Raw genomic sequence first — 26,523 nt, 5'->3', positions numbered from 1 at the left:
TGAGTGTGCCTAAATTGTCAAAATTTGTGTTTCACCCGCCTTCGTGTAAGTGTCTTAACCTGTTCTTTCAGAACCTTGGTCTATCCTGTGCCACATAACGACTTATCGACACGATAAATTTTTCTGCTATGAAGCTGTGTGTAATTTAGAACAAAATCAGTGTGTTTAAGATTTTTTAATAAATAAGTTCTGAAAGAACATGTTAGGACATATCTGAGTTGAACAAAATATTTCTAGTAAGTGATACTAAAAAATGTATATCCACTGAACCGTTCAAATTTTGCTGCTATAGCCAAAGCACTTCAAGCATGAGTGGTACTCTAAATAGAGTACTGAAACGGGACAGTGTATCAAACAAATTTTGACACTGTAACATATTTTCATGCAAAATAGTACTCTATTTGGCAGCTGTCACTCCAAGCACAATTGTTTAAAGTGCGCTGTTTCAGCCTCTTTCGTAATTGTTTCAACCCGTTCTTTCATCAGAGTTTAGCTTTCAATATCTTACTGTTTGAAGTTATCCTATCCTGGGTTGTTATCAAAAAAAATAATTCAGAACCTTCGTCTTCGTGGGAAAAGTATGTCAATGCAGAGAAAGCGATACAAAATCCCTTCCACTGTGCAGCTTTCAGTGTAGAAATTATTTTTCAATATTCCAACTGTAATGCTCAACCAATCGAATTCATCCCAAAATAGAGTACAGTTGATTTGTTCCTTTTATTGGGAGGAATATTGCAGACGTCACTTCAATTATATCAGTATTATCGAAGTGTGGAGTTACATTACCGACATAATCTCTACCACACAAAAATGACGTATATACGCTGGGGTATGACACTTTGAACTTTGAACCAAAAATAAATATCGGGTTTTGGTTTTGTCAAGTTGAATTTCCATATACTGTTGCTATTACCAGCTACTGTACCACTTAAGTTACCAATTCTTTCGACCTACTACTACAAGTCAATCCATAATATATTATGCAACTTGCGAGTCAACAATTATTAATTAAATAAAAAAAAAACTTTGAAACATACAATAGCAGCATACTTTCAAAATTTTAGCTCGCCCGCATTATGCAAAAAAAATGTACAAAAATTCAGATTTCAATTATTTTAATTGGAAAAGTAGTAGTAATAGTAGTAGTAGCAGAAGACAGACTTGCCGACAGTGTCAATCGTGTCAATCATTCTCGGTCCTGTGAAGTAGTGCTCAAATCCACAATGTAATCATCCACTACCGGTTCGAAAACATTTCGCTTAATTTATGGTATCGTCGGTATTGATGGTAATGATCTGAATCCTCTGAATCGTATTACCGATACCATACAGTTTGTGTATGGAATTTCAACCTAACAAAAACGAAAAAATCTAGTCGTTGTACCAATAAAAATTGCGTTCGAAGTGTCATACTCCAGGGTAACAAATAAAGATGGAGGAGAAAATCAACATAACAAAAAATAGTGGAGGTGAGAAATTTAACAAATTTTTATTATGTATCAATGATGTTCGCATAAAAAATATCCAAAAATAAAATTGTGAAAATAAGTTTACGGTGCAATTGAAAATGTCCTCGTTCGCATCGAAAATGTGTCCAAATTCACGGATGCTCCAAAACACAAAGAGAATGTATTCAACTTTCTGTGTTCCAACTTTTTTTTTGTTTTGTTGGATTAGTGTGACGTTACCAATTTTGATCTGCTCTTTTACATCGCATCAGATTGAAGTCATTTCCAAATTAAGTATTTAAAGTGATGACATGGTGTTTAAAGTGTTCTTTATGCACAGTCAATTAATTCTTCTTTTTTTTTAAAAATGACTTTCATTCAATTTAATTGTTATTTGAGGTTATGATGACAGATACTGTGAATATTATATGAACCTTTGGAATAATTAATTGACTTCTCTCTATTCAGAAATTAAAATTAGACTTGATAATACCCTCAACGTGTGTTATATTGCTGAGTAATCAGTAAACCGATTGTCATTTCAGCGATAATTTAATCGGTGACAATTTTTTGCCAACTACATTCATTGTGTTACACTATTGGATAAGTATTGCATTGCCCTAATTTCAGGAACCAGTCCCAAGAATCACTTGCTAGGATTATTCGACAATTTGAAAGTGTGACCAAAGGTAATAGGAACAGAGTCACAATAACTTGGAACATATTTGTTGATTAGTAAATTTAGGATTTTTTTTTTCACCAGCCCCTGTTCAAATGTCGTTCAAACTATTTATTAATTCGAAAGTATAAAATTTGTTCGAATTCAAATCGATCGAATTTCCAAATATAATGACCTATAAGACCAAATCTTAGATTTGACGAACCACTTCCGCCGAAAGTGGAAACATTTGGCTGGTGTTTCACCAATGTTTAATCAAGTGGTTAGCAGCCTAGTCATTAATTTTTAAATAATACAAAAGTGTCACGGTGTGTGTTCATTTGTTATTCAATTGTCAGCAAAAGAGAAAAACAACCATGTTCGAACGAAGGCACCTTCGATGGTGGCTGTTCCCTAGCTTTACATGATGAATGAAACAAAAAATGAACTCTCATCTCGTGGTAAAGTGGCTGAGTGTCATTTTAAACAGCTGAAATTATTGTGAAATGTGAAGAAATAGGATCGCAATGTAAACGAAAGCTCGACAAAAAAAAAGAGTCAAAAGTCCAATCATTGATCACAAATTGATTTGAATGCATAAATTGATTGTTTTGATTGTAGTTAGTATGGTTTGGTATTGGTTCAGTCGTGTTTGACAACATCCCGAATGTATCCGTGGTGAAATCTTATCAAATTCAACTTTTTTTTCGGTTAATAAATGTTCCGAAGTAATCGTTTTTGCAGTTGAATAACATTGATACAAAATTCAGATGAAAAAAAATCTGTTCGAGTTGACTGTAAAAAAAATCGTAATGACGTGCACTCCATTCAAAGCAGATAAACTTATGACGCGATTCATTAGTATAGTTTGTGTTGAATATCAGACAACCTTGACTTGTTTATTGTTTAGCTTTTTTCATTTAAACGAATTCAGTCATTCGATTTTAGGAAATTAAAATTATTGGAATTTGCAATTGGCTTCTATTTCTGGCATAAAGTATACACACACTGTATTCCATTTCAATTTAAATGTAATGTTGCATGAAATGGTGACTGCCGTCTGAGGGTAATCGCTTCACTTAGTTTTGTTATTAATCGCATTACGAACATCCTTTACTCGTAGCAACAATTTCACTTATATCATTTCAATGTGTCAGTCAGTCTTACCAAATTTAATTTTTTTTTAAGACATGGAAGGAATCGATAAAAACATCCATAAATCACGTCAGCAATTTTCTCAAATTGTTGGACCCTCTCTCGCCGTATAACAAGGCATAATTCACTAGAGTTCATACCAATAACGTAAGCACTGATGTTGCCTTATGAATATTCGCCAGTCTTAATTCTAAAATCCGATCGATGGACCGATACAAGAAAGCATCACACTGACAAAAAATAGTTGAAAATCTCACCTGTAGCAGATAACTTAATCTTCAGGTAACTTTCAATCGCTGCTACAGCTGTAGCCTCCAATATAAAAGGTATGGCTGTGGCAGATAATGTAGATTAATTGGAGACGTGCAACAGGTGAGATTTTCGAGTGCAAAACATTGATTTCCCCTAAAAATTACCACTTAACTGCCCCACTGACCGGTCGATAGATCATAGCAGATAATTTTCATATTCTCTCATCGCCAGCTCTGAATTTTCGATAATAATAAACATCTAATTGTACTGCACAGACACGAGAACATTAATCACCGTAACTTCAAGTCACTTTTGCCATTTTCAACGTTTTCATACCACACTATTCAATCGCGATATTCAACATTGCGAATTATCTACCTTTGTACGTTACATTTTCCTGCGTAAAGAACGTAAAGAATATGGTTTTTGTATGTGTCTCGTCGTGTAATTAATGTCTCGTTCAGTTGACCATTATCTCGAGTTAGGAAGAAATTATTATTTCGAAAATATGAACTTCAATTTATGTGTGAGTGTGTACACCACGTCTCGAAATACAAATATTGTGTGCGCTGAAAATAGTTTGAGGTTTCATGAATTTTTAAATCAATCCCGTTTGACCATCCATCAGTTCAATCGCAAGTGCAAAATTTATTTACTTAAACGAAGAAGAAGAAGAGCCAAAACTTAAATTCAATTCTTGAATGTACTGACCTATCATCCCACCTGTCTGGAGGATTTTATGGTTTGTATCGATCGAAAATAGAATGGTGAACGTTAAGAGCATTTTTATTTAAAAAAAAAAAAAGTTTGAATTAAAAAGAGGTGGAACGGCAATATTTTGAACGAAACGACAAATTGTGTGTGCTCTTTTCTATTAATATAAAATTGGATTTCTTTTCGTAGTATGTCTCATTAAATTGGCCGAATTATATATTTTTATAATGCGAGAAAAAAAAATCTTTTCTGTTCGGATTTTTCTTCTTTATTGTGCTGCAAGCCAGTGACCATAACATAATTGATATTCAATTTAAAGACATTTTTGCAGTCTCTCTTCTTATTTATATATAACATCAACTCGTCCAACAAAATACGCATACAAAAACAAGCGAATTGAAATTTCGTTCCAGCGACAATGAGTGTCTTTATCAGTGGAAAATTAGTTATACAGATTAGTGATGAATTAAGAGCTGACAATCAATTTTTTCGTAAAAATATCAATGAAAAAATGCCTAGCAATGATGTTGCATATGGTGCGTTGAACTGCAACTTTGTTGTACAATATAATGTGCTTATAAAACAGAACGTTTTCAGTTCATTTTAATTGTTCGACAACATTTTCTTATCAATTTGTGTTGGTTCCAAAAAAAAAACATGTAATCGAATTCGAGACCAATTTTATACCGTTGAAAGGTTAACGATTGAATCTGGACTCACAGTTCGATCAAAAAAAAAATCTTTACGTTGGGTGGTGTGCGGTTAAAATTGGGATTTTGTTAGATAACTCAGCAGATTTACAGTAAAGTTGTCGGGTTTGTTTTAGCGATTAGATTAGATTTAAATGTTTTGTCATTTGAGATTAGTTTTGGTATTCCACGAATAACACGTGTGGATTTTAGAAAGTTTTTCACTGACAACGTAAGGGTCGGAATCGGTCGACTGGCGTCACAAAGTGACTCAACCTGAAACTTCAGGTCAGGTTTTAATTTTTGAAGAAACATGACCTGAACCCGAATTTCTGAGACCTGTCAGGTCAGGTTTCAGGTTGACCTGAAATTTTCATACAGACTTTCAGGTATATCTGCCAGGTTTTTTGTACTTCACAGCGTGAAGTTCACGCGCAATGACACGAAGTGAAATAATAAAGAGATATTTCAAAAAAGGTGTCAGGTCAGTTGGGACCTGATCACTATATTCAGGTTTCAGATCAGGCCAACATTTTTAAAATCACGTTCAGTTCATAACAAGCTTCCGGTAAATCCAGGCTAGATTCATGAAAACCTGAACTGTTCCAAGCCCAACCAAATAACCTTAGAACGTTTAATGAGTGCACTTAAATCTAGACCTTCGAAGCCTCAAAAACGATGTGGGTAGTGAAACCTACGGAACTTAAAGAATGAAGTAATGTACACACTGGTCCTATGTGAATTTGGACGATACCCTAAGAGCTTTTTGATTTTTGCATGAGCGAAGAGCAAAGAAAGACAATTTTACAAATTTTCTTCACACAATGCCCGAGAGAACCCGGTTTCATTTTGACCTGAGCCTGATTCATTATGTTGAAGCTGACCCGAAACATGCACTTAGCTTTTGAAGTTCAGATCATTCTAAATACTAAAAGGAAACCTGTTTCTGATCTGTTAAATGCAGATTTTTAAATTCAAGTTTAGGGACAGGTCAAACAGGACCTGTTCCAAGACGTTTCGTTATTATTAATGAAACACGCGAGACTACTTGCGTACGAACTTTAGTTTTTTCTATTTTTGTCTTACCTTTCCAACACTACTGTTCATCAGGACAATATTACAGACAGACTTAAAAGAAAATTTTATTTTTCTTCGTTTCAGTTGAGGAAATCAGCACCAAAATGACAGCGCAACCATTACAGATCGTAACGACTGGCGAAAATCACACATTTGTCTTAGACGAAGACACACTTACCGATGTATTACTGCAGAATAACCTTAAAGATCGCTTTGTGGTTGTGGTTTCAGTAGCTGGTGCGTTTAGGAAGGGCAAAAGTTTTTTACTGGATTTCTTTTTGAGATACATGTATTCAAAGGTAAGTGAATTTCCCGCGTTCCTCAATCACAGTTGTCACTTCATTGCATTGCAATCGTTCTCTAACTGAACAGTATGATCATAAAAATGTCGGAACGAAAGTAAACGATTGGTTGGGCGATGAAAATGAACCACTGTCTGGGTTTTCGTGGCGAGGTGGATCGGAACGTGACACAACCGGTATATTGATGTGGTCGGACATCTTTTTGCATGACTATGCGAATGGTGAAAAAGTGGCTATCATCTTGCTGGACACACAGGGAACATTTGATAGTCAAAGTACAGTTCGAGATTGTGCCACCGTTTTTGCATTGAGTACAATGTTGTCGTCGGTGCAAATCTACAATCTATCGCAAAATATACAAGAAGATGATCTTCAACATCTGCAGCTATTCACCGAGTACGGACGATTGGCGTTGGCCGATTCGGGAAAGAAACCGTTTCAGCGATTACAGTTTTTGGTACGCGACTGGAGTTTTCCGTATGAAGCCGAGTACGGTGCAGCCGGCGGTCAGACAATTCTTCAACGACGATTGGAACTATCCGACAAACAACATCCCGAATTGCAATCGTTGCGAAAGCACATATCGTCCTGCTTCTCGGAAATAGCCTGTTTTCTAATGCCACATCCAGGACTGACGGTAGCTACCAATCCGAATTTCGACGGTCGATTGGCTGATATTACGCCGGAATTCAAGCAACACTTACGATCATTGGTGATCATGCTACTCTCGCCGGAAAATTTAATTGTGAAACAAATCAATGGACAAAAGGTGCGGGCACGTGATCTTATTCAATATTTTAAATCGTACATGGCAATATATAAGGGCAATGAACTACCGGAACCGAAAAGTATGTTAGTGGTAAGTGTAATCCGGACGAGGTGTGACGGTGCAATGGTTTCATAATTTTATTTATAATTCAGGCTACAGCCGAAGCAAATAATTTAACAGCAGTGGCCGCTGCTAAGGAACTATACACACAATTAATGGAAGATGTATGTGGTGGCACAAAGCCGTATTTAAATACAGGACATCTTGAAGCTGAACATCTTCGAATCAAAGATAAATCTTTACATCAAGTGAGTTGTTTTGTTGGTGCTGTTGTAATTGCGTGACGGATAATAATATTTTTGTTGTTCGGTTCACCAGTTTCAAGCTAAACGGAAAATGGGCGGAGAGGAATTTTCTCAGAAATATTTGGAACAGTTGGAGATCGATTTAGAGGAGAATTACAATAGTTTTAAAGCATATAATGAGAGTAAAAATATATTTAAGTCTGCTCGAACGCCAGCAGTATTCTTTGCAATAGCCGTAGTGATGTACATATCCAGTGGTCTCTTTGGTCTCTTTGGTTTATACACGTTTGCCAATTTTTGCAATTTGGTTATGGGCATCGCGTTGCTTACGCTTGTTATGTCTGCATATATCAGGTGAGTGTGCGATTCCGACACTGGGAAAAGAAAATTTAATTCAAATCCAAATTCTCCGATATCGTCCTTACAGTTATAGCGGTGAAATGACACACTTTGGAGTGTATATAGATGACCTAGCAACGTTTTTGTGGGATAATGTAAGTTGATGCACTTGTTTTAACATTTGTTTTTTTCTTCTTTAAATTGCTTTGAGTGTAAAACGCATTGTAGTCGAGCTTTGTTTATCTCTTTAAATGCACAAAATTGTTTACGAACTGAACTTTGATGACCTCGCCGAGTCTGAAATGGTCAACGAATTGTTACAAGTAAATCATCTGCAATTTCTTGATCGGTTCTCTGAGCTAAGATACTGCAGAAATCGTTCTGATTGTTTAGCTTATGTTTGTTCATTTGAATCTTCTTCGAACCAGAATCGGCTGTGTTGCCTCTTTATTCCGATGGTCTTTAAGGATTTCTATATCAATCCAACCATTGAACAGTGATAGTCATAGGTAACACTCAATATATTATCCAATGACGCTGTCCTCACTGTCTCTATATGGCTACTGGCATGATCACAGAATAATTGGACTTGTCTGGCAGTTACGATCACTTTTTCGTTTTTATTTCTTTTTTGTTTAGTTGCTCTTTTATATGCGCAATATCTTTGCACCATCTATAGCACCTAAATATATGCATTGTTGCACTTCCTTCGATGTTAGGCCGACGTGCGTACCAGAACTTCGTAAGTCCTGGATTTGAACATTGTTACACTACGTAAGTCACTTTTGTTACACTTTTGTGCACTAGGAGGGCTCTAACACGGGTACACTGTATATCGCCGCTAGTTAACATCTCAGAGAAACCAAATTGATGTCAAAATAAAGGTATTGGACCAATATACTACTAGTGGTACATGAAGAATTGAAATTAAAATCGATCTCACGTACCATTAGTTACTAATACCTTCATAATGTGACGAATTTGAAGTCTCTACGATAGAAATTGCTTGGCTGAGATATATCGTAGACCATTTGTTAGTGCCATCATTGCCCTACAATTCAAAAGTGCCAGAACTATCGTTTATCTTATCGGCTAGTGTAACAAATAGGTCTCAAACCATGTTTTACAGTATAGAAGGCTGATATGCGCGTGGGCTTTCGGCCTATATGCCTGTGAAGTAGAACGCTTTACGGTTCTCAAACCAAAACTAACAAAGAAATTTCTTTCCATCGCGTCTAGTTTACATTAAAATTTATATTCGGACGCAGAGGTAACACAGGAATTTACAGCAAAATTGGACGGAACAAGGTGCGGTGCAATAACCTTTTAAATTTATTCAAATTTTTCTGTGAATTTAGTCGAGCGTTTGAAGCAAGTGGAAAGAGAATAGTTCCCATAGTTGACAAGGTTTTGATAATGATGTTGAGAGAAATTGTTTTTTTCTCTTTAAATCTCGGAAGACCCTGCCAAGTTGTGAAGCCAATCGTTGATGTTAAAGTTAATACAACATCGTTTTTTGCGTCTCCATCTCACGAAACTTTATAATTTTTCTTTGGCTATTGTGGTCTATCCAGACTCGCAGATATATGACGTGATCGTAAAAATCGAATCCTTAAAATATTTCTGTTGACCATCCCAACAATTTTCGACTGGTATTTAATTTAAATAATTGTAAATCGAAGTTTCAGTATGCGTTAGGGGATGACTGTTTTAAAAAAAAGAGTCTTAAGTGGAAAACACAAGAACAATTGATGGTATCGGCAGTTATGCTGAATTCTCCAATGTTTAACCTGTGGGTAATATCGAATTACAATAGGAAACGCAGCATAATTAGCGATCCCATTATCGTGTGTTTTTCAGCCCTAATCATGTGTTCTTTAGGTCTAAGTTGAACGATAACAGACAATTAATGAAAATTGCGATTAAAATTACTTGACGTCACAACTGAGGGACCAACGATGATCTAGTGATCGGAGATTGCAAAAAAAATAGCTCGAACTGGCTATGAAGGACTAGTGATCGAAGTCCTGGTTGTTGTTTTATGGTGTGACCTAGTCTTAATCCTGTTCTTTAATTGCAACAGCTATCCGAGGAATTCTGGAGTTGCTGACGTTTAATTTTCATTCCACAAAATTTACGTCAGCAATGGTGCACCCACTGACGAACCAACACAAACGAAAACTTTCGTGTTAACCAATGTCAAAGTCTGTGCCCAGAGTGAAATAATGTACGCTCTTCGAACAATCTATTCGTCTCAATATTTCGGAAGTTGATAAAACCCTCGATGCGTTTTTGATTTAATCAATAGGAAAGAGAAAAACATTCCGTAGTTCCGCAATCATTTTAAACTGACAAATACTAATTTCTCTCTATATTGTTCAGGTGATGAAACCGATCTATGAAGGTTGTATGGAAAAGGGCGTCCAACACGTAACAACACAGGCAACTGCACAAATTGTGAATGCGGCTGCATCGTCACGATCACATGCCAATGGCAAAGTGAAGTCATCATGAAATTACGCCAACAATAACAACAACAACATTGAATCATCAATTGACCAGCAGATAAAATCACAAGTAAAAATAATTCATCCGACAAATGTCACCGTTACCGGATTCACAGCTAATCCGGTGAAAGATAATCAACAATTTGCCAGTAATAAGAGGAAATCGAAAAAGTTGAAAAAATCTGTGCCTAAATGAAATTAGTTTCGAAACGTTTCTTTTTGTTTAGTTCCTTTTCTGTGGTTCTCCGATAAAACATAAAGCCCGTACAAACTGAGTCATTGGTTTTCCGTGTATAATTCCGGCGAAGTTTTTTTTTTGTGTCGAAAAATAGTGTTTTTTATACCAAGGTTTCTCTGAGAAAATCAAACGTTCTGTTTCAAAAAACAAAGAATCAGCAAAAATGAATCCAATTCTTCCAAATTACGACGATAAAAGCTTTCGTTCCCCCTTAAATATTGATTTGTTTTCGTAATTCCTTCTCTCTCACATTTTTTTTTAATTAAATTAAATTTTGCATTTTAATTTGTTCTCAATTTTTTTTTTACAAATTTATTTAATTTAGTGCTTTTGTTCAGTTGTTTTTTTTTTCTTCTTCTGCAAACTAATCTAATTAAATGGGAAAAAGGATTTTTATTTAAATTATACGTAACTTAAGGCATGTTGTTCACATCATTTCAAATAAAATTATCAAATCTTTTGTTTAACTTAATTTTCAACTTAGTTTTATGAAGATGACGTTCGGTTTGTGCGCTCGAAAGCCTACGTGTATGTCAGTCCATCGTCAGGCTACCGCTTAAAATCAATTTTATACCCCATTGGTGCACTAATTAAGACGAGAAATGTTCGTTCTGGTAATTTTGTTATTGAGTACATGATGACTCGTGAGTATGTTTAGCTTACATCATAGGTAGATCAGGGTCCTGCGTCGAAAATTAATTATTTGTAAACAATCGAATGATTATTACGGATCGGTACCATAAAAATGATAGTTTGACCCCGCCATAGAAAATCAACCGATGAATTGGTTTTTATTCTATTGGGCCTACTCTAGGGATGAACACAAACCTCCTACACAAACTAACTGCAATATGACCTTTCGGTTAAGAGATTACTTGGAAACATTAAAAAATCTCGACAATGTAGTAAGTCCAATAACTGTAAGTCCAATAACTACTAATTAATATGAATGATCCGTACTAAAAATAGTCACAAAACTATTCTTGCCGTAATTACTTACCAGAGCTTCACATAAGTACAAAAATAGCTATAATCCGATTGGTTATGATGTATGTACTCTACTGGTCCGTTGCCAAAGCGAACCGTTGATAATATTTAATGTCAATGAACTCTTTCGATGAACTTTCTTTCAATGATTTGTTTTCACTGAAGTACGAACCCTCTATTAAATTTATCTGATTTTGAATAATAATTTCACATCGAAAAAGTCATGGTCACGTTACCCACCGAAAGAGTTTCCCACCAGAGTTTTGAACTTCTTGTTGAAAACATTATTTTGAAATTCCCTTCTGCATTAACTACTTGCACATTCAAGGTGTGACTGATGCCGTTAATTTAATTTGCCAGTTGGTAAAGATAAACATTATTTCAACCGTGGTTAGGACACTCATAGCACCAGTGGTTTTTTTTATTTCCGCCTTAGTTAGTGTAGCAATATGGAATATATTTGAAAAAGTTTGTCCTAATGAGGGACTCTTGGCTCTTCTATTTTCGACTATAAAATCAGCCTGATTGGGGATATTAATCAACGTTGCAAATGGATTTTTTTAAAGGAGAAATTTGTATTTCGTGTTGTGGCTTTTCAATTTCGGATAAAATGGTAAAAAAGGCGTGTCAATCCAGTCTTTCGTCTGAGACTACTAGTTTAGCGAAAATATTGTTTTTTGGCCTAATTACTGAAAGCGATTTAATATTAATGGTTACGTGTTTTTTTGCATGTTTTGTTGAATGTCAGTGAGTCAATGTGGTGTACTATTTGTAAATAACAAGAAACAATCGAAAGTGATCTTCTGTCACCTCGGTTAGAGAATGGAAGAAATATGATTTGAACAATTTGCTCCTGCAATCAAAAAAAAAATCTAAAAAAAAATATTCAGATTTTTAGGTCTGTAAGAAAATATATAAAATCTGTTGTACGAGATTTCGAGTTGTCACTTACTGGTTAACGACAAGTGATAGTCAAAAGTCCTAAAGTCTCACACAAATGATCTGTTGAAAAACAAAAGTTCAAAATTTCCGTACTGTATCGCAAAAACTTCTTTTCAAAAAATGAGATTTTTATTTTCCGCACAACTTATGTACTCTTTCACTCGTCGAGAACTTCGTACAATTTTTTTTAGGTCGAAGGCTGATCGATACATTTCGTAATGACTTATGGCTTACGGTAAGGGTTCCTGCTACCCGTGTGCAACTTTGAAGTTAAGTTTTTTTTTTAAAATTGAGAAACATGTTTCTGCAGAAAAAAATGAAGAATCAGTCCGTCGAATGCTGAATATATTAGATCGAGGAGCTTTTTTAACGCACAAAATTTAAAATCATTTCATGCGAACGAAACTTGAGTGTCCGAGTTTAACGATAATAGACTATAGACTATACGTACTATTCGTCATCAAGTTTGTAAAAATAAATCAATGAAAATTCAATTAATCAATCAACGAAACATAAAGAAATAAATTGGAATCCAACACAATCAAATGATAACGTTCAATAGTTTAATGATGTTGCTTTTGTTCGCGATTCGATACCTACAAAATAAGCTACGCAGAGACCGGTAATGATATAGATTTTACCAATGACTTCCACGATTTCAGACCACAAAAAAGATAACTTTAAAATTCATTTATGTAACCAGTCTGTCCCAGGTCGCGGAAAATTCGAAAAAGTGGGTGTGTGGAATAGAATAAGAATCAAATTCGGTACAACAAAAAAACTACAGTTAAAGACTAATTAATTTGTATACTGAGACGTGCTTCGGTTGTTTTACTAGCTGCTCTACTCAAACGAACACGTACGTTTCTTACACGGCTCTACGACTGCTAGTACGTGTGTGACTATTACACGCGAAGAAACACAAGCAGTGCTTTTATAAGATAGACCATCTGGTGAAGCAGTTGAAACAAAACGCAATACAAATCACAAGTTTAAAAAATTGTGCTTTTTATCAGAACTACATACAAAGTTGGTCCTTAAGTTTCAACAAAAATTTGTAATTTTTTCGAAGCCTTTCGTTGAATATTTTTTTTTTTGACTCAGGATTATTCATCGATTTACTAAAGATGTTCCAGATCAATTTTTCTATCAATGGTACTATGGTGACGGCACATGTCTCCGGACAAGTATCAGTAGACGGACCCAATTGTTCTCTCATTCATAAAAAAGCTTATCAATGAAAGAACAACAGGTGACCGACTACTGGTACATGTCCGGAGACTAGTGCTCTTAGCCTTACACACGAAAAATTGGTATAAAACATAGTCGCTCGGTGGAAGTTGTTAGGTGTGTAAATCGGTGTGGTAAAGTAATTTATCAATAAAAAAATGGGTCAATGAGCCCAATTATCTATAAATAAAACGCTCAAACACTAAAATACGGAAAAGATATTCATTACATGACCGCGGCAATAGTACATTACTATGCAAGGGAAGTAAAGTGATATCTCGTATCCAGATGAGAAAAAGTATCCGAGGGCGGTAGCCCGAGGTACTTTTACTCATCATGATACGAGATATCACTTTATTTCCCGTGTGTAGTATAACGTTTTACTATGCGAGTGATGTAAAAGCTATTGCCTATACATGTAATAGCCTTATTACATGCAGCAGCATAGTAAAACATTATTTATTCTGTCCTTCATTCTTGTTCCAGGAACAGGAGGAAAGAATTGACCAATTAGAACAATTTGTAAAAATAATTGTATAAATCAGCTTGTTATACACAACTGATGCAAAATTAATTAAAATAAATTCTTGCAAAAATACCTGCGACAACTAAAAACCTGATTTTGAGTTTTATAAACAAAATGTGAGTTAAATATGCGAGCAAATAAAATATAAATAATATCTGAACATACACCGCAGTGATGCAAGTTTATATTGCAGTTAGAAATTACAATAAATTGATAAAAAAGGAAAGTTTGAATTTATCAAATAAGTATATGTAGTAATGGAACGGTTTGTAAATAATTTAAAATATTTTCTAGCTCCAAATTGACATTCAGTTTAGATTATTAATTAATCATGAACACAAGTGTAGAAATTTGTTGTAAATGTTTTGAATAAAAATTTTCTTTTTTAATTAATTTCCTGTTACCGGTGTTAAAGCATTTTGAGTATCTTAAGATATCATTCGATGAATTTCTGCCTACTGTAAACTTCCAAACATCGACTGTTCTAGCTGCTGACTTTTTCAAACATCACTTACATGGTCTTTGAACAACTCGTGCCTCAAGTGAAGATCTGCATTTTTAAATATTTCCACCCTCTGCTGAAACATGAAAATGTTTCAGAAATATGGTAGCGTGTAACAGCGAAAGGGAAGTCCACTTCAGATTTCACACAACAGAAACTGGTACGTTCGCATTTGATTAAAGAGTATGAATGAAATCAGTTAAATTTGGCGGATACATTGTGCAGTATAGCGAAAATCATTCAAGTATTGAAGATTCAGTGTTTTAAAAGGATATTCGATTTGACTCTACATTTATAAGTCCGACGTTTTGCCATGGATTTTTCTTTACTGTACAACAGATGCGAAGCTAATTCTAACTTAGACAAAGTTCTATAGTGCCGCACTGGCTCAAAAAAGCCCTTCGGGCGTGTTGTATGACGAAATTTTTCGAAAGGCCCTTCGTTGCCCTTTTTGTATGGATACAAATCAAAAGGCCCTTCGGGAATTGCCCGAACGCCCATAGGGCCCATAGTACATACATTTTAGACAGAAAATTACTTGGATGTTGAACGTTGAAATCGTTTAAAATTGAAATTCCGTTTATTCCCTTGACTGTAAGTTAGGGTCTTACGCCAGAAAATACCGTAAAATTTTTGTCGCATAACTCTTAACCGATTTCCAAAAACATTTTTTTAATCGACGAGGAATTAAATTCCTGAGGTTAAGTTCGAAGATGAGCTATGCGGGACAAGGGATCAGGAAGCTATTCCCAAAAAAGAGGACTTTTGATATTTCATATTTAATTTCAAAATTTTATTTGCGACAAAGTATGTGACTACTTGACTGAAACTGAATTTGATGAGTGGTTTTTCCATCGATATAAGAATAAAGAAGATATGAAACGTCGTTGTGAGTGTAACGAACCTTTCGTTCTGAGAAAGCGCGCGTCATTTCGTCATAGAGAATATTTGAAAATATCAAAATGCCGCTAATTGACGTTAGATGCCATGCTACAATTTTGTGTTGTGATTATTGTTTTTGTGTTTGTGTGAGTAACATGTTAGCGCAGATTTTTCTTCGACATTTCATATCTTCTTATTCTTATATCGATGGGTTTTTCCAATACTCTCTCTAGCATCCATACTCTCTCAAAAAACCGATGTAGGGGGGAAAATAAGTTTTAGAAACACTGATTTTTAATATGACTTAAAACCAACAACAACAACACGAGCGAACAAAGTAGCAGTGATTCATAAACGTTTTCATGTGTCGGGGCCGAAAATGAGGGAGTTTCAAGATTTTTCTCGGGTTTTCGATCCCTTACATGAAAATTTTTTTGAGTATCTGTTTTGGACGATTGATTTTAGGCACTTTCGCATGTAGCCCTCACTTCGTTCGGGCTACAACTCGCGAAATTGCCTAAAAACAATCGTCCAAAACAGATACACAAAATACTAATCTACCACCTTAATAATTGTAGTTTGGTTGCTAGGGAGAGTATTGGTTTTTCATATTGAGATTGAGCTAATGTTTGGTGTTGTGTGTTAAGAATTTGGAACAAGCTTTTGATGAAGTAGCTTCTTTGTTAACCTTTCTTTTTTGATAAATTAAAAAAAATGTTTTTGTTGAACAAATTAATCGTTTTAGAGTGTACAACTGTCCATTGTTAAAACAGAGACCTAAACGGAGGCTAAACTGGGAACTTTTGCAAAACTGAGTGATTCAACGGATTCAACTTTATTTTTCGAAATTCCAGTTCTAAAAAATTTCAATACTCTTTATTAAACATAGTTTTCTGAAATTTTTCTTTAAAAAATTAGAGAATTTTGACAAGCTGAAGTAGTCGCCAATGTTTTCGGCCAATCTAAAAAAATAAATATTGCCGACGAGGGGTGACGCACTTCCATTTAATCCATTTAATCCATTAAATCCATTTAATCCATTTAATCCAAAAAGAAATTTTTATTTTTACCGAAATAATTAGGCTACACACCTAAAAAATTTGTGAACTAATTAAGAATATTAGATTTGCACGATCTCCAGGTCGTTTAAGTACTTTAAGTGAGATATAGAAAAACTATTTTTGTTAAAAATGGTATTAAATTTATTTATTTACGTGGGATTGGAAAACTCCTCGGATTGCTCAATATTTTTTATTCAAACCAAATATTTCGGTCTCATATTATAGACCATTATCAATGGTAATCTGAAACAACAACAATTTTCATAATTACATAATTCGACAAATGTTCAACAAATAGTACATTGAATGACAAGGGGCGAAAGTAAAAAAATTCAACCGTGTGCGAGAGTTGATGCCCGCGCCGAAGGCAAGGGCCTCAATCGCACAGGTTGAATTTTTTTATTTTTGCCCCGAGTCGTTCATACTATTTTTTTTGATACCAACATCGAAAGTTGATACGTATCGCAAACAACAGAACAAAATGTTGAAAAATGAAGGCATTTATCCATAAAATGCGGGGGTCCAGGGGGCGGCAGCCCCCTGGTATAACAAAAATTTAATTATTTAGCCATCACAACAATAACACACACAAAAATTAACAAATAACTAACAAATCATTAGCAACAAAAAGTATAGCCTTCGTATGTTAATTTCAATAAGAGCACTGGCGCACGCTTTATTTCAATTTTGATCGCAGTACACTTATTGACGAGAGTCGACTATTACATTATGTAGTCGACTTTCGCATTATGTATATTGACTTTCGCTTTATGTATTCTTTCTTTCTCCCCGCTCAAACACATAACTTGCATTTTTTTACTTTCGCCCGGATTTCGAGGGCGAAAGTATCAACTTTCGATGTTGGTATCAAAAAAATTTACGTTGACACGACATACTTTTCGGGTTACGTATTACAAATACATAGTCATGAATGGCCACAAATTGTGTAAAACAGTCGTGGCGGGAATTACACAATTTGTGGCCATTCATGACTATGTATTTGTAATACGTAACCCGAAAAGTATGTCGTGTCAACGTAAATTTTGTTGAACATTTGTCGAATTATGTAATTATGAAAATTGTTGTTGTTTCAGATTACCATTGATAATGGTCTATAATATGAGACGGAAATATTTGGTTTGAATAAAAAATATTGAGCAATCCGAGGAGTTTTCCAATCCCACGTAAATTTGTTACATGCTCAGACGCAAGTCGAAAATCTTTAAATTTATTTAATCCATTTAATCCATTTATTCCACTTTACACCAAAAACTCCGAAAAGTGGAATTTTACGCTTTTTAACATTGTATTATGAGTTGTAATACGTGGTTCGATCAAAATCAACCATTTTTAAGACTTTTAAAGTATTTTGTAAAATGAACTTTTTTCCTATTTAATCCATTTAATCCAATTTTTATTCCATTTAATCCATTAAATCCATTAAATCCATTTAATCTAGAAGTGCGTCACCCCTCGATTGCCGACTTCTTCAGCCATAAGCTGAAGTACCCGCCAGTTCATCCAACACGCTACAATTCACCACAATTCATCGGGTTATGTCACTAAATTGACGGAAACGTCTGTACTTTTTTCAGCCCGGTCAAATCAATTGAAAATGAACATCAAGCGCCTGTAGAGGTAAGTTTCTCCTATTGTGAACATTTTCCAAAAGACAATACTTTCTTCGTAAATAATGCGAAAAACCATTTGTATTGCAAAGTTTCCTTAAGAGTCTGTTCGGCTCTTAAATTTCAAAGCCTCGCCTTACTAAAAAAGAAACGAGAATTTTGCTAGGTGAGAAATATACTTTTATCGACAGAATGCAGTGATGACACACAAAGAAGGAATAGAAACAATAATTTTTCGTCCCTCAGCTTAAAGTTACTACTCCATGGTTCAGCGTGGCCTATTCGATGATGCCATCGTGTACATAGGACAAGTCAGCTCCACCACCACCACCATGCATCGTTTGTGGTCTGGAACGCTTGACGATATAAACATTATCCGTTAACACAGGAAGAGCAGCATTGGTGTTGATAGCATTTAAGAAATTTGTAATGTATGTTACTGGTACCGCACCGCATCCGATTGATTTCACCCAGTTAATTGTAACATTGAAAAACTTTCTTTCAACAATTCTACCGAATTCGGGATCCTCTGCATCTTCGGCAATAGCTGTTTCGGCAATAAAATGAGGACTGGACATGTTTAAATCGTCCAAAACCTGAAGAGAAAAAAAACAAAAATTCTAATTTGAACATTTACATTTCTTATGGAGAGCTCTACCTGTCGAATTCGAACGTGTGAGTATTCGTGGAGTGTAACTGTCACTATGTCCATCAGCAATATGTCTTCTATTTCGTCGGCAGATAGTGCTGGATTTGGATTATGATGTAGTTGGGACGCTTTCAGATTGAAATAGCCCTCGTTTATGTATACACAATTGATTCCAGCGAATCCACGCAATTCTGCCTCCGTCGTAACAACGAATTTGATGGAAACTTTAATTGAATCAGTTTCTTCGATTCGTTCTGAATATTCAGTGCCGAATGTTCGTTTCATGAGATCATTTATCGTCGTGTTAATCTGAAAATTAGCCAACGACGTTCGCTACGCTCTTAACTCGTTTACGTTTTACTTATACTTCACTGTGTGCCAATACTTTATATGCAACATCTTGCCATTTATTAAGCTGATCCGTGTATTCGGTTATAATACTCATTCGTTCGAAATGTTTACAATACAAAGCCGACTCATAAATTGATAGCTTCATTTTCGTAATATGCACCAATAACATTAACTGAGCTTGTGAGTCCGGATCGTCTAAGTTTTTTGTGGTGACACTCTTTATGGCATTGAGACCGTATTTGGGATACTTGGCGTTGTCAGTATATTTGCAAAGATTCTGAATTATAACGCAAGACATATTCCTGCAATACTTTGTACGTCACCGAAAATTATAAAGTAAAATGATGTAAACCTACCTAAGGGCAATCTGAGGATTGGAATACTTCAGTGGTATCGGAGTGTAGAACTTTGTTTGCTCTATGAGAGGCGTTAGGTCTACATCTGATAAATCAAATTGACCTTCGATGCTCTTTAGGTATTGCAAGAATTGATTGACTATTTCATCTGATGCCATTTTCAAATTAATCTCACGCCGAATAGATATTTTCTGATAAACACACGAACCGAATATATTTCTTATTTGAATTGAAGTTGTTGTTGTTGTTGTTAATTTTAAACGTCAGAAGATGTCTGCCATAAACATTGAAGCTTGAGCATGTTCACTTACAGTGCAAGTAATTTTCAGATGCCTTGACTTTTGCACTAATGCATATGAAGGATATGAAGACACACATTCGTTCAGACTCGTTCACACGAAATTGGCAAATTTGACAGCAAATTTCTTGAAAATGTTTGCAATATAATAGCAATATTTATATTCATGCTTGCATGCGGTTCGAAAACCATTCTTTTCATCAATAGTTATTTACGAATCGATTGAATAGGCCGAAAGAGTTACGTATTAAGTTTTGTATGCTTGCTAAGAGGACCGAAAGTAAATAAATGTCAATTCAAGGGGCGAAAGCGAAAGCCCCTTGAATTGACATTTATTTACTTTCGGTCCTTTTAGCAAGCATACAATAGTCATTTTCATGCTTCGGGGCCGAAAATGAGGGCAATTTTTTGAATTTTCTCGGGTTTCCGGCCCTCTGCATGAAAACTTACATGTGCACCTGTTTGGGACGGTTGATTTAAGGCACTTTCGCTTGTAAGCCTCACTTCGTTCGGCCTACAATCCGCGAAATTGCCTAAAATCAATCGTCCAAAACAGGTACACAATGGTTATATGGTTACAATGGCGAAAGTGTCTTAAATCAACCGTCCCAAACAGATGCACATGTGAGTTTTCATGCAGAGGGCCGGAAACTCGAGAAAATTCGAAAAATTGCCCTCATTTTCGGCCCCGAAGCATGAAAATTTCATGAACTTTCGAGCAATGAAAGCAAAACACCAGGTAAGGTCTCCTGTCAAAATTTGTATGAACCGGAGCACATTGTGATTTTGTTATAAACGGTCAACTTCACTTCTATTATAATGTGGTGAAATTTAAGATCCAACAAAATACTGTAAAAGTTTATTTGCGGATAACAGAGGCTAGCGATTGAACAAAACATCCATTAAACGAATTATTGTAAACATTGCCTCTCACAATTCGTTTTAGACTTTGGCGCACTGTATTTGCAAATAAATTTTTCCAGCTCACTGTCTCTACCTTGAAAATTATATTTATTATCGATTTGAGTTAAAATATTTGGGTCCAACACGTTTCTGGATTTCGTAAATATAAAAAATTTAGGTTTATAAAAATGAATAAAATTTTTCAAATAAAAAAAAAAATGTAAAATCTCGTATTTTTTACAAGTAGGGCTATGCTTGTTTCTTTTGTTGAATCTTAAATTTCACCACATTATAATAGAAGTGAAGTTGACCGTTTATAACAAAATCAGCAAAACCGCAATGTGCTCCGGCTTGTATGAAGAGACCTTACTTGGTGTTTTACTTTCATTGCTTTCGAGTGCCTCAGCATGCAAGTGAAAGTTGCGTTTTCTCTCACCCTAGGTAAGGCCCAGTGGACAGCCTGTTATCATTGTACCGAGACAGTGTTCGAGCGGTTTCGCCTTGACATACGAATTCGCTGTAGATGTCCACACATCAGGGAAGGGATTGAATGTACAAAGTTGAATGTGAAAAGTGTTTATAAAACATAGCTAACGCCGACCCGTACGAAACACCTATTCGTATCAAAAGCCTTTAATGTGAAACTCTTCATTTCTCTTACTTCATTTTCTTCTCTGCTGAAAAACTATTCTCCCTTTAAAATCACTTACATTATCCACTCTTTGCCTTGTTATCATATACAACTAAATTGCCGGAGGCAATATAGACAGCCCCGTACGAAGACAAATTTCATAAATTCCTATTTAAACAGCTATATACCGCTATATTTAACTATATTTCACTATAAATAAACATTTCACAGATAAATATATGCTATTATATAGCTCTATATGCCTGTATATAGCTCAATATAGCTGTATATAGGTATATATAGATGTCCGTATATGGAATCCCTGAAACCCCACACACATAACAAATTATTTCCATGTTAACAGAAACTCTCATTTTTCCCAAGATATTTCTATTTTACTAAAATCCAATATGGCCGCCGGCAGCCATTTCGTTAGGAGACCGGAAATAGTACCGACGCTTTACATTCGTTAATACCTTTCGAACAAAAAAAAAATTTTGAAATTCGGTCAAAATTTACTCGAGATATTGTCAAAATACACCACGTTCACTGTACTTCCGAGTAGCCAGATAAGAGCTCACTCCAAGAGACCTAGCTCACGCTCCGGAGAACATAATTTCATAAATTTTTTTTCCCTGATTGGTACGGTCAATACCTATCTAATAAAGCTAAAACAGACGAAATATGTTGAAATGTAGCCGACCTACAAGCAAAAACTGCTTGCCGCCCTGTGCCTGTTCCACACCAAGGGGTCTAACTCACGAGTCGGTCATCCGATTTCCATAAATTTTTTTTTGTCGATCGGTATTGTAAATACCTTTAATTTGACGTATCACTTACAAGTTTAACGTTTAAATGTCCGGAGATATCTTCGAAAAACCGTAAAGCACTTATTGGGCCACAGCTCGGGAGGGGTCGATCCAAAATCACTCATCTTCGAACTTGGCCTGTCTTTTGACATTACCAAACGGGAAAAAAAGGAATTTTCAAAATCGGATGCGTTTTACTCAAGTTATCGTGCAGACAGACAGACGGACAGACGGACATTTTTTTTTCGCGGATTTGGCATCTCTAGACAACCACAATAGGTTTCCCCTTACTCAGGGAGTCCAATTCGACGTGTTACAAACGTATGCGTAAACCTATAAGACCCCAGTACTTCGTACGGGTCTAAAAAGTCTTAAATCGACTGTTGAGTGATGTATTTACCGGTTTTGTTTGTCCAGACATCTCAGTATAGGTTTTTTTCAAATATTTTTCCACGACTTGTTAACGTAAAAATATAAGGCTTCTACGAAATTATGAATTTTATATTCTGCATTGAATCTACGAGTCATATTACAACTAATTAATAAAACTTAATAATAGTCAAGGCACCTAGTTTCCGAATATCCCCTAGTCTTTAGGGCGTATATCATGAATAAAATGGTGCTATGAAGCGTCCAAGTTTCGTCGATATTGGTGTAGAATGACTATACTTATATTGTAAAATTACCGTTCCAGAACAATTTGCAGCAAATTACCAGTGTTGGATAAATGATTCAATCTATAAATTACCAGGTACCAGCATTAGCTGACTTTTAATTGGTGTATTACTTAAGGATTACGAAGGGTCAGTTTAAGTGATAAGGAAATAAAATTTTCCTAACTACTGTTCTAATATCGCGACTTCGTCACGTTTTTTTGACATCGTTTAGAAAAAACGTTCTTCCTAACTTATGCTAAAAAACTTTTTTTTAAGCAAATTCGATTCCAGAACTCGCCTCCAGCTCGTGCTGGGAGCTCCTCTTTTACAAAAAAAAAACATTTTAGCATTCGTTAGGAAAATAGCTATGAAGTACCTCTCCTATAAATTAGTCGTAAAGTAGCGCTTCGCTCATATGAAATACACATTTACATCTCGCGAAATCACGTAAAGCACAGTACGTCCGTGGTTCCAAATTTGTATTTTGACGAGTAGGAATACCGTCCCTTTTGGATCGGGCTATATCGTCCGCATTCGTCAAAATAAAAATTTGGAACCACGGACGAGGGGACATGCTGTAGATTAGTATTTGCGATACTTTCTATGTTTCTCCGAAAATCTACGCGATCTGCGAAATACCCAGTATGTGCGATCTTATTTCTCATCGGATTAATGATTGGAATTTTAAAGAGATAGAGGGAGAACCACAAAAGAGAAAAAATATTTTCAAAATTGCAATGTTTTGACTTTATTTCTTTTTTGTACTTGGGAAAATATTTAAATAACGTCCTCTTGTCATTTCTTTGGCTTCCTGAATACCCAAATCATAGGCTTGGTCATAGAGTTTCCGAATTTCGGCAATCAAACCGGTGGATGAAAGGGCTCCCAATTCTGTTAATGGAACATTCCATTTAAAAATAATAATAAAACTTTGCTGAGAATTACAAAAACTTACGATGCATCGCGTTTATGTCTTCACTAGATAATCCTTGAGCCCATGAAATTCCTTTCGCTTGTGACGACGATGTTACAGACGGTGTATTGTTCATAGCGATAAAATAGTTGATTCCAGGAACTGAAAACAATTTAATTAATCAGACCGTTAGAACAGGCAAAGAGCTCAGAAAATTTTTTCAAATTATTTTCACTTTACAACTGAATGACACAACGGCCAAACGGACAGTTTTACGAAATATTTGACGTTATTTTTACGTATGTTTGATGTTTTGTTACTGACTTTTTTCGGGCCAAACTTCTGGCGAATTTCTATCCAGCTTTTCCATGCTAATCAAATCATCTGGATCGTCTTCGGAATTCCCATCGACTGCTTAAAAGAAAAACGTTTATGAAAACACCGTTTCGTCAATATATATTCTACGTTAAGATACCTTTTTTTGAACTGTCGGTTGATTTCGTGTCTTCCTCCATTTCTTGTTTACAAGTTTACCAAGTTTGTTTGTTTGTAAAGTGTGTTTGACACTTCGAACGACTAAAGAGGCAGATTTTTTTGTTTGTTTTTGTTAGGTTTAATTTCCACAAATGGTACCGAAATAGTTTCGAACCGATAGCGCGGATGGTGTGCGTCTACTGTGCTTGACACGTTTGTCACTCTGACAAACCCAACTAAAAAGATTTCAATGATAAAGAAGGTAAGATTTTCCTTTTGGGAACGGCGCGAACGCCGTTCATTTTCAAAATTGTGAGCGAGAGCACCATGAGTTCATAGAGTTTTTAGCAAAATAATGTTTCATTCGTTTACGAACTTGTGCGTGACACTTGTGCGTGGATCTTACATTCAACATGGGAATCGAGGAATGTACTTTATTCTGTACTAATACTTTCCAAAATGCGAATACAACAACTCATCAATTTGCACTACCGAATTGAAAGACTAGACACTGTTCTAGAATAGATTACGTATATTGGGAATCTTACTCGAAGAAAAACACTCTACGGAAAAACCATTCACGCAATAGAAGAGGGATTTCAAATCAAGTCACCGTTTGAATTGAATCACATCGACGCGTCCAGGGCCTATAAATACGGACAAAAAAAGGTCATTCAATAAAAGTACGTCGAACAGGACACAAGTCCCAAATCAAAGTGTTTCAGTTTGTAGTAGTATTCCCAACAACGTAGATATATTGTACAACAAAGAACGTTCAAGTAAAACATTAATGTCTCAGACTGGGACTCCCAGTGTACCAATGCTGATAAATAAATGTAATTTAATGTCCCATATCAGGAAAACAACAACCTCATTCGAATAGTTTTATGGCGAGAATGAGGTTCAACTGCACTAGCCTTAGTATAGCCCTAGTGCTATAATATATACATATAGTAAAATCAGCTGTAACAAGATTCTTTGAAGAATCTGATTTTATCTTCCATGTGTGACTATTTCATACATTACTCGTTTCTGTATATAAACTCTAAGCCATACGTTATTCTGGTTGTCTAGGGATATAATTTTATTACTCTTCTAGGGTAAATTTTATTTCCGTTTTTTATTTTGAAGAAAAAAACCAATGACCCGACGGAGATTCGAACTCCGAACCTCCTGCATATCAACAAACTACGCTAACCATTACACCACCGAGTCTTCTAATATACCAGATATGCATACTCTAATGTTGCAGCGTGGGACTCAATTTATAAAGTACATAAGCAACATGTACTACAAAATTTCGTGTGTGTGTGTGTCGACGCCATGTGTTTTTTTTTTCGTTTAGAACGAAAAAAAATATCAAATTTTGACTAAACGGATTCTCTTCATTCAAAACTTCATTGTTTTGTGTTTTACCGAAGGATGTCTTTCGTAATTAGTTTTTCAATTGGACAAATATCTGCTGAGAAATATGCCATTGCATACGTGGTGTATCAATATGTAAAAAAGCGTAAGGTCTCAGTGCGCAGCAGATATTCGTTCGATTGGAAGTTTACTTACGATAAAGAGATCAGAATACTTTCTTTGCAATTTATTTTGATAAAACAAAAACAAAAAAAAAAAAACAAAAAATGTTTGTTGCGGGAAGAGAACTCACGATCTTATGCATAAAAAGTTCACGCTCTAGCCGATTCGGCCATTGAGACTCATGATTACATTTGATTTTGTTGTCATGAAACCCCGCATGTATGTAGAACATAAGCAATGACCATAAATGTGTTAGTGACTCTGTCGCAGGTAGTCTGATCATTTTAAAAAGTACATAAGTATTTAACATGCACGACAAAATGTCGCGAGTGTATGTGTGACTCGCATAATTTATTTAGAACGAAAAATAATCAAATTTTGACTAAATGGATTCTTGTTATTCAAAATTACGTTGTGTAGTGTTTTATCTCAGGATTTCGGTAACGCAATTAGTTATTCGATTGGACAAATATCTGCCGAGAAATGTGTCATTGCAAATATGGTGTAATCAATATGACAAAAAGGCTAAGGCCTCGGTGCCCAGCAGATATTTCTTCGATTAAAAATCTAGCTACTATACTGGAGATCAGTTTATTTACTATTTTTTGTGATAGAAAATGAAAAAAAAAATGGAAAAAAATGTTTGTTATGAGGATAGAACTCACGATCATATGCATAAAACTGACGCGCTCTAGCCGATTCGGCCACCGAGATTCACGATGATGTTTCGATTTGTTGCCACGATT

General features: G+C 35.4%; 2 protein-coding genes and 1 long non-coding RNA gene across 13 annotated transcripts; 2 read left to right on the top strand and 1 right to left on the bottom strand.

Moving 5' to 3' along the window:
* The first annotated feature begins 1,352 nt into the window (after nt 1–1,352).
* Nucleotides 1,353–10,924, top strand: LOC119067185 (atlastin). 9 transcript variants are annotated; one of them, XM_037170011.1, is made up of 8 exons: nt 1,353–1,468; nt 6,077–6,291; nt 6,365–7,153; nt 7,216–7,371; nt 7,442–7,722; nt 7,796–7,862; nt 8,947–9,015; nt 10,090–10,924. In XM_037170011.1, the coding sequence occupies exons 1-8, from the start codon at nt 1,432–1,434 to the stop codon at nt 10,219–10,221; spliced, it is 1,746 nt and encodes a 581-aa protein (XP_037025906.1). In that variant the 5' UTR covers nt 1,353–1,431; the 3' UTR covers nt 10,222–10,924. The 9 variants fall into 9 exon arrangements, with proteins under 9 accessions (XP_037025906.1, XP_037025910.1, XP_037025909.1 ...); XM_037170014.1 differs by lacking the exon at nt 1,353–1,468 and adding an exon at nt 2,027–2,050; XM_037170012.1 differs by lacking the exon at nt 1,353–1,468 and adding an exon at nt 4,020–4,038.
* A 3,142-nt stretch (nt 10,925–14,066) lies between these two features.
* Nucleotides 14,067–19,605, top strand: LOC119067191. 2 transcript variants are annotated; one of them, XR_005085887.1, is made up of 4 exons: nt 14,067–14,799; nt 18,178–18,220; nt 18,303–18,376; nt 18,457–19,605. It is a non-coding gene; the product is annotated as an uncharacterized LOC119067191 (long non-coding RNA). The 2 variants fall into 2 exon arrangements; XR_005085886.1 differs by having other exon boundaries at nt 18,303–19,605.
* A 3,982-nt stretch (nt 19,606–23,587) lies between these two features.
* Nucleotides 23,588–24,456, bottom strand: LOC119067190 (protein lin-52 homolog). Of its 2 annotated transcripts, none has more exons than XM_037170021.1 (4): nt 24,252–24,456; nt 24,101–24,190; nt 23,819–23,938; nt 23,588–23,754 (listed from the first exon to the last, which is right to left on the bottom strand). In XM_037170021.1, the coding sequence occupies exons 1-4, from the start codon at nt 24,289–24,291 to the stop codon at nt 23,612–23,614; spliced, it is 393 nt and encodes a 130-aa protein (XP_037025916.1). In that variant the 5' UTR covers nt 24,292–24,456; the 3' UTR covers nt 23,588–23,611. The 2 variants fall into 2 exon arrangements, with proteins under 2 accessions (XP_037025916.1, XP_037025917.1); XM_037170022.1 differs by having other exon boundaries at nt 24,101–24,187.
* Between the last annotated feature and the right edge of the window lie 2,067 nt (nt 24,457–26,523).

This window comes from Bradysia coprophila (genome assembly GCF_014529535.1).
Source record: "Bradysia coprophila strain Holo2 chromosome X unlocalized genomic scaffold, BU_Bcop_v1 contig_12, whole genome shotgun sequence".
In the NCBI taxonomy this organism is placed as follows: domain Eukaryota; kingdom Metazoa; phylum Arthropoda; class Insecta; order Diptera; family Sciaridae; genus Bradysia; species Bradysia coprophila.
The sequence above is the reverse complement of the archived record's forward strand: the minus strand, read 5'-3'. Positions and strand labels throughout refer to the sequence as shown.

Bases quoted from the DNA above. Each gene is read 5' to 3' on its own strand.
- LOC119067185 (XM_037170008.1), top strand. From the start codon at position 4,645: ATGAGTGTCTTTATCAGTGGAAAATTAGTTATACAGATTAGTGATGAA. The intron at 6,292-6,364 runs GTAAGTGAATTT...CTAACTGAACAG, and splicing joins TGAGATACATGTATTCAAAG to TATGATCATAAAAATGTCGG. The intron at 7,723-7,795 runs GTGAGTGTGCGA...TCGTCCTTACAG, and splicing joins GTTATGTCTGCATATATCAG to TTATAGCGGTGAAATGACAC.
- LOC119067190 (XM_037170021.1), bottom strand. From the start codon at position 24,291: ATGGAGGAAGACACGAAATCAACCGACAGTTCAAAAAAAG. The intron at 24,191-24,251 runs GTATCTTAACGT...TTTTCTTTTAAG, and splicing joins AACCGACAGTTCAAAAAAAG to CAGTCGATGGGAATTCCGAA. The intron at 23,755-23,818 runs GTAAGTTTTTGT...TTCCATTAACAG, and splicing joins AGACATAAACGCGATGCATC to AATTGGGAGCCCTTTCATCC.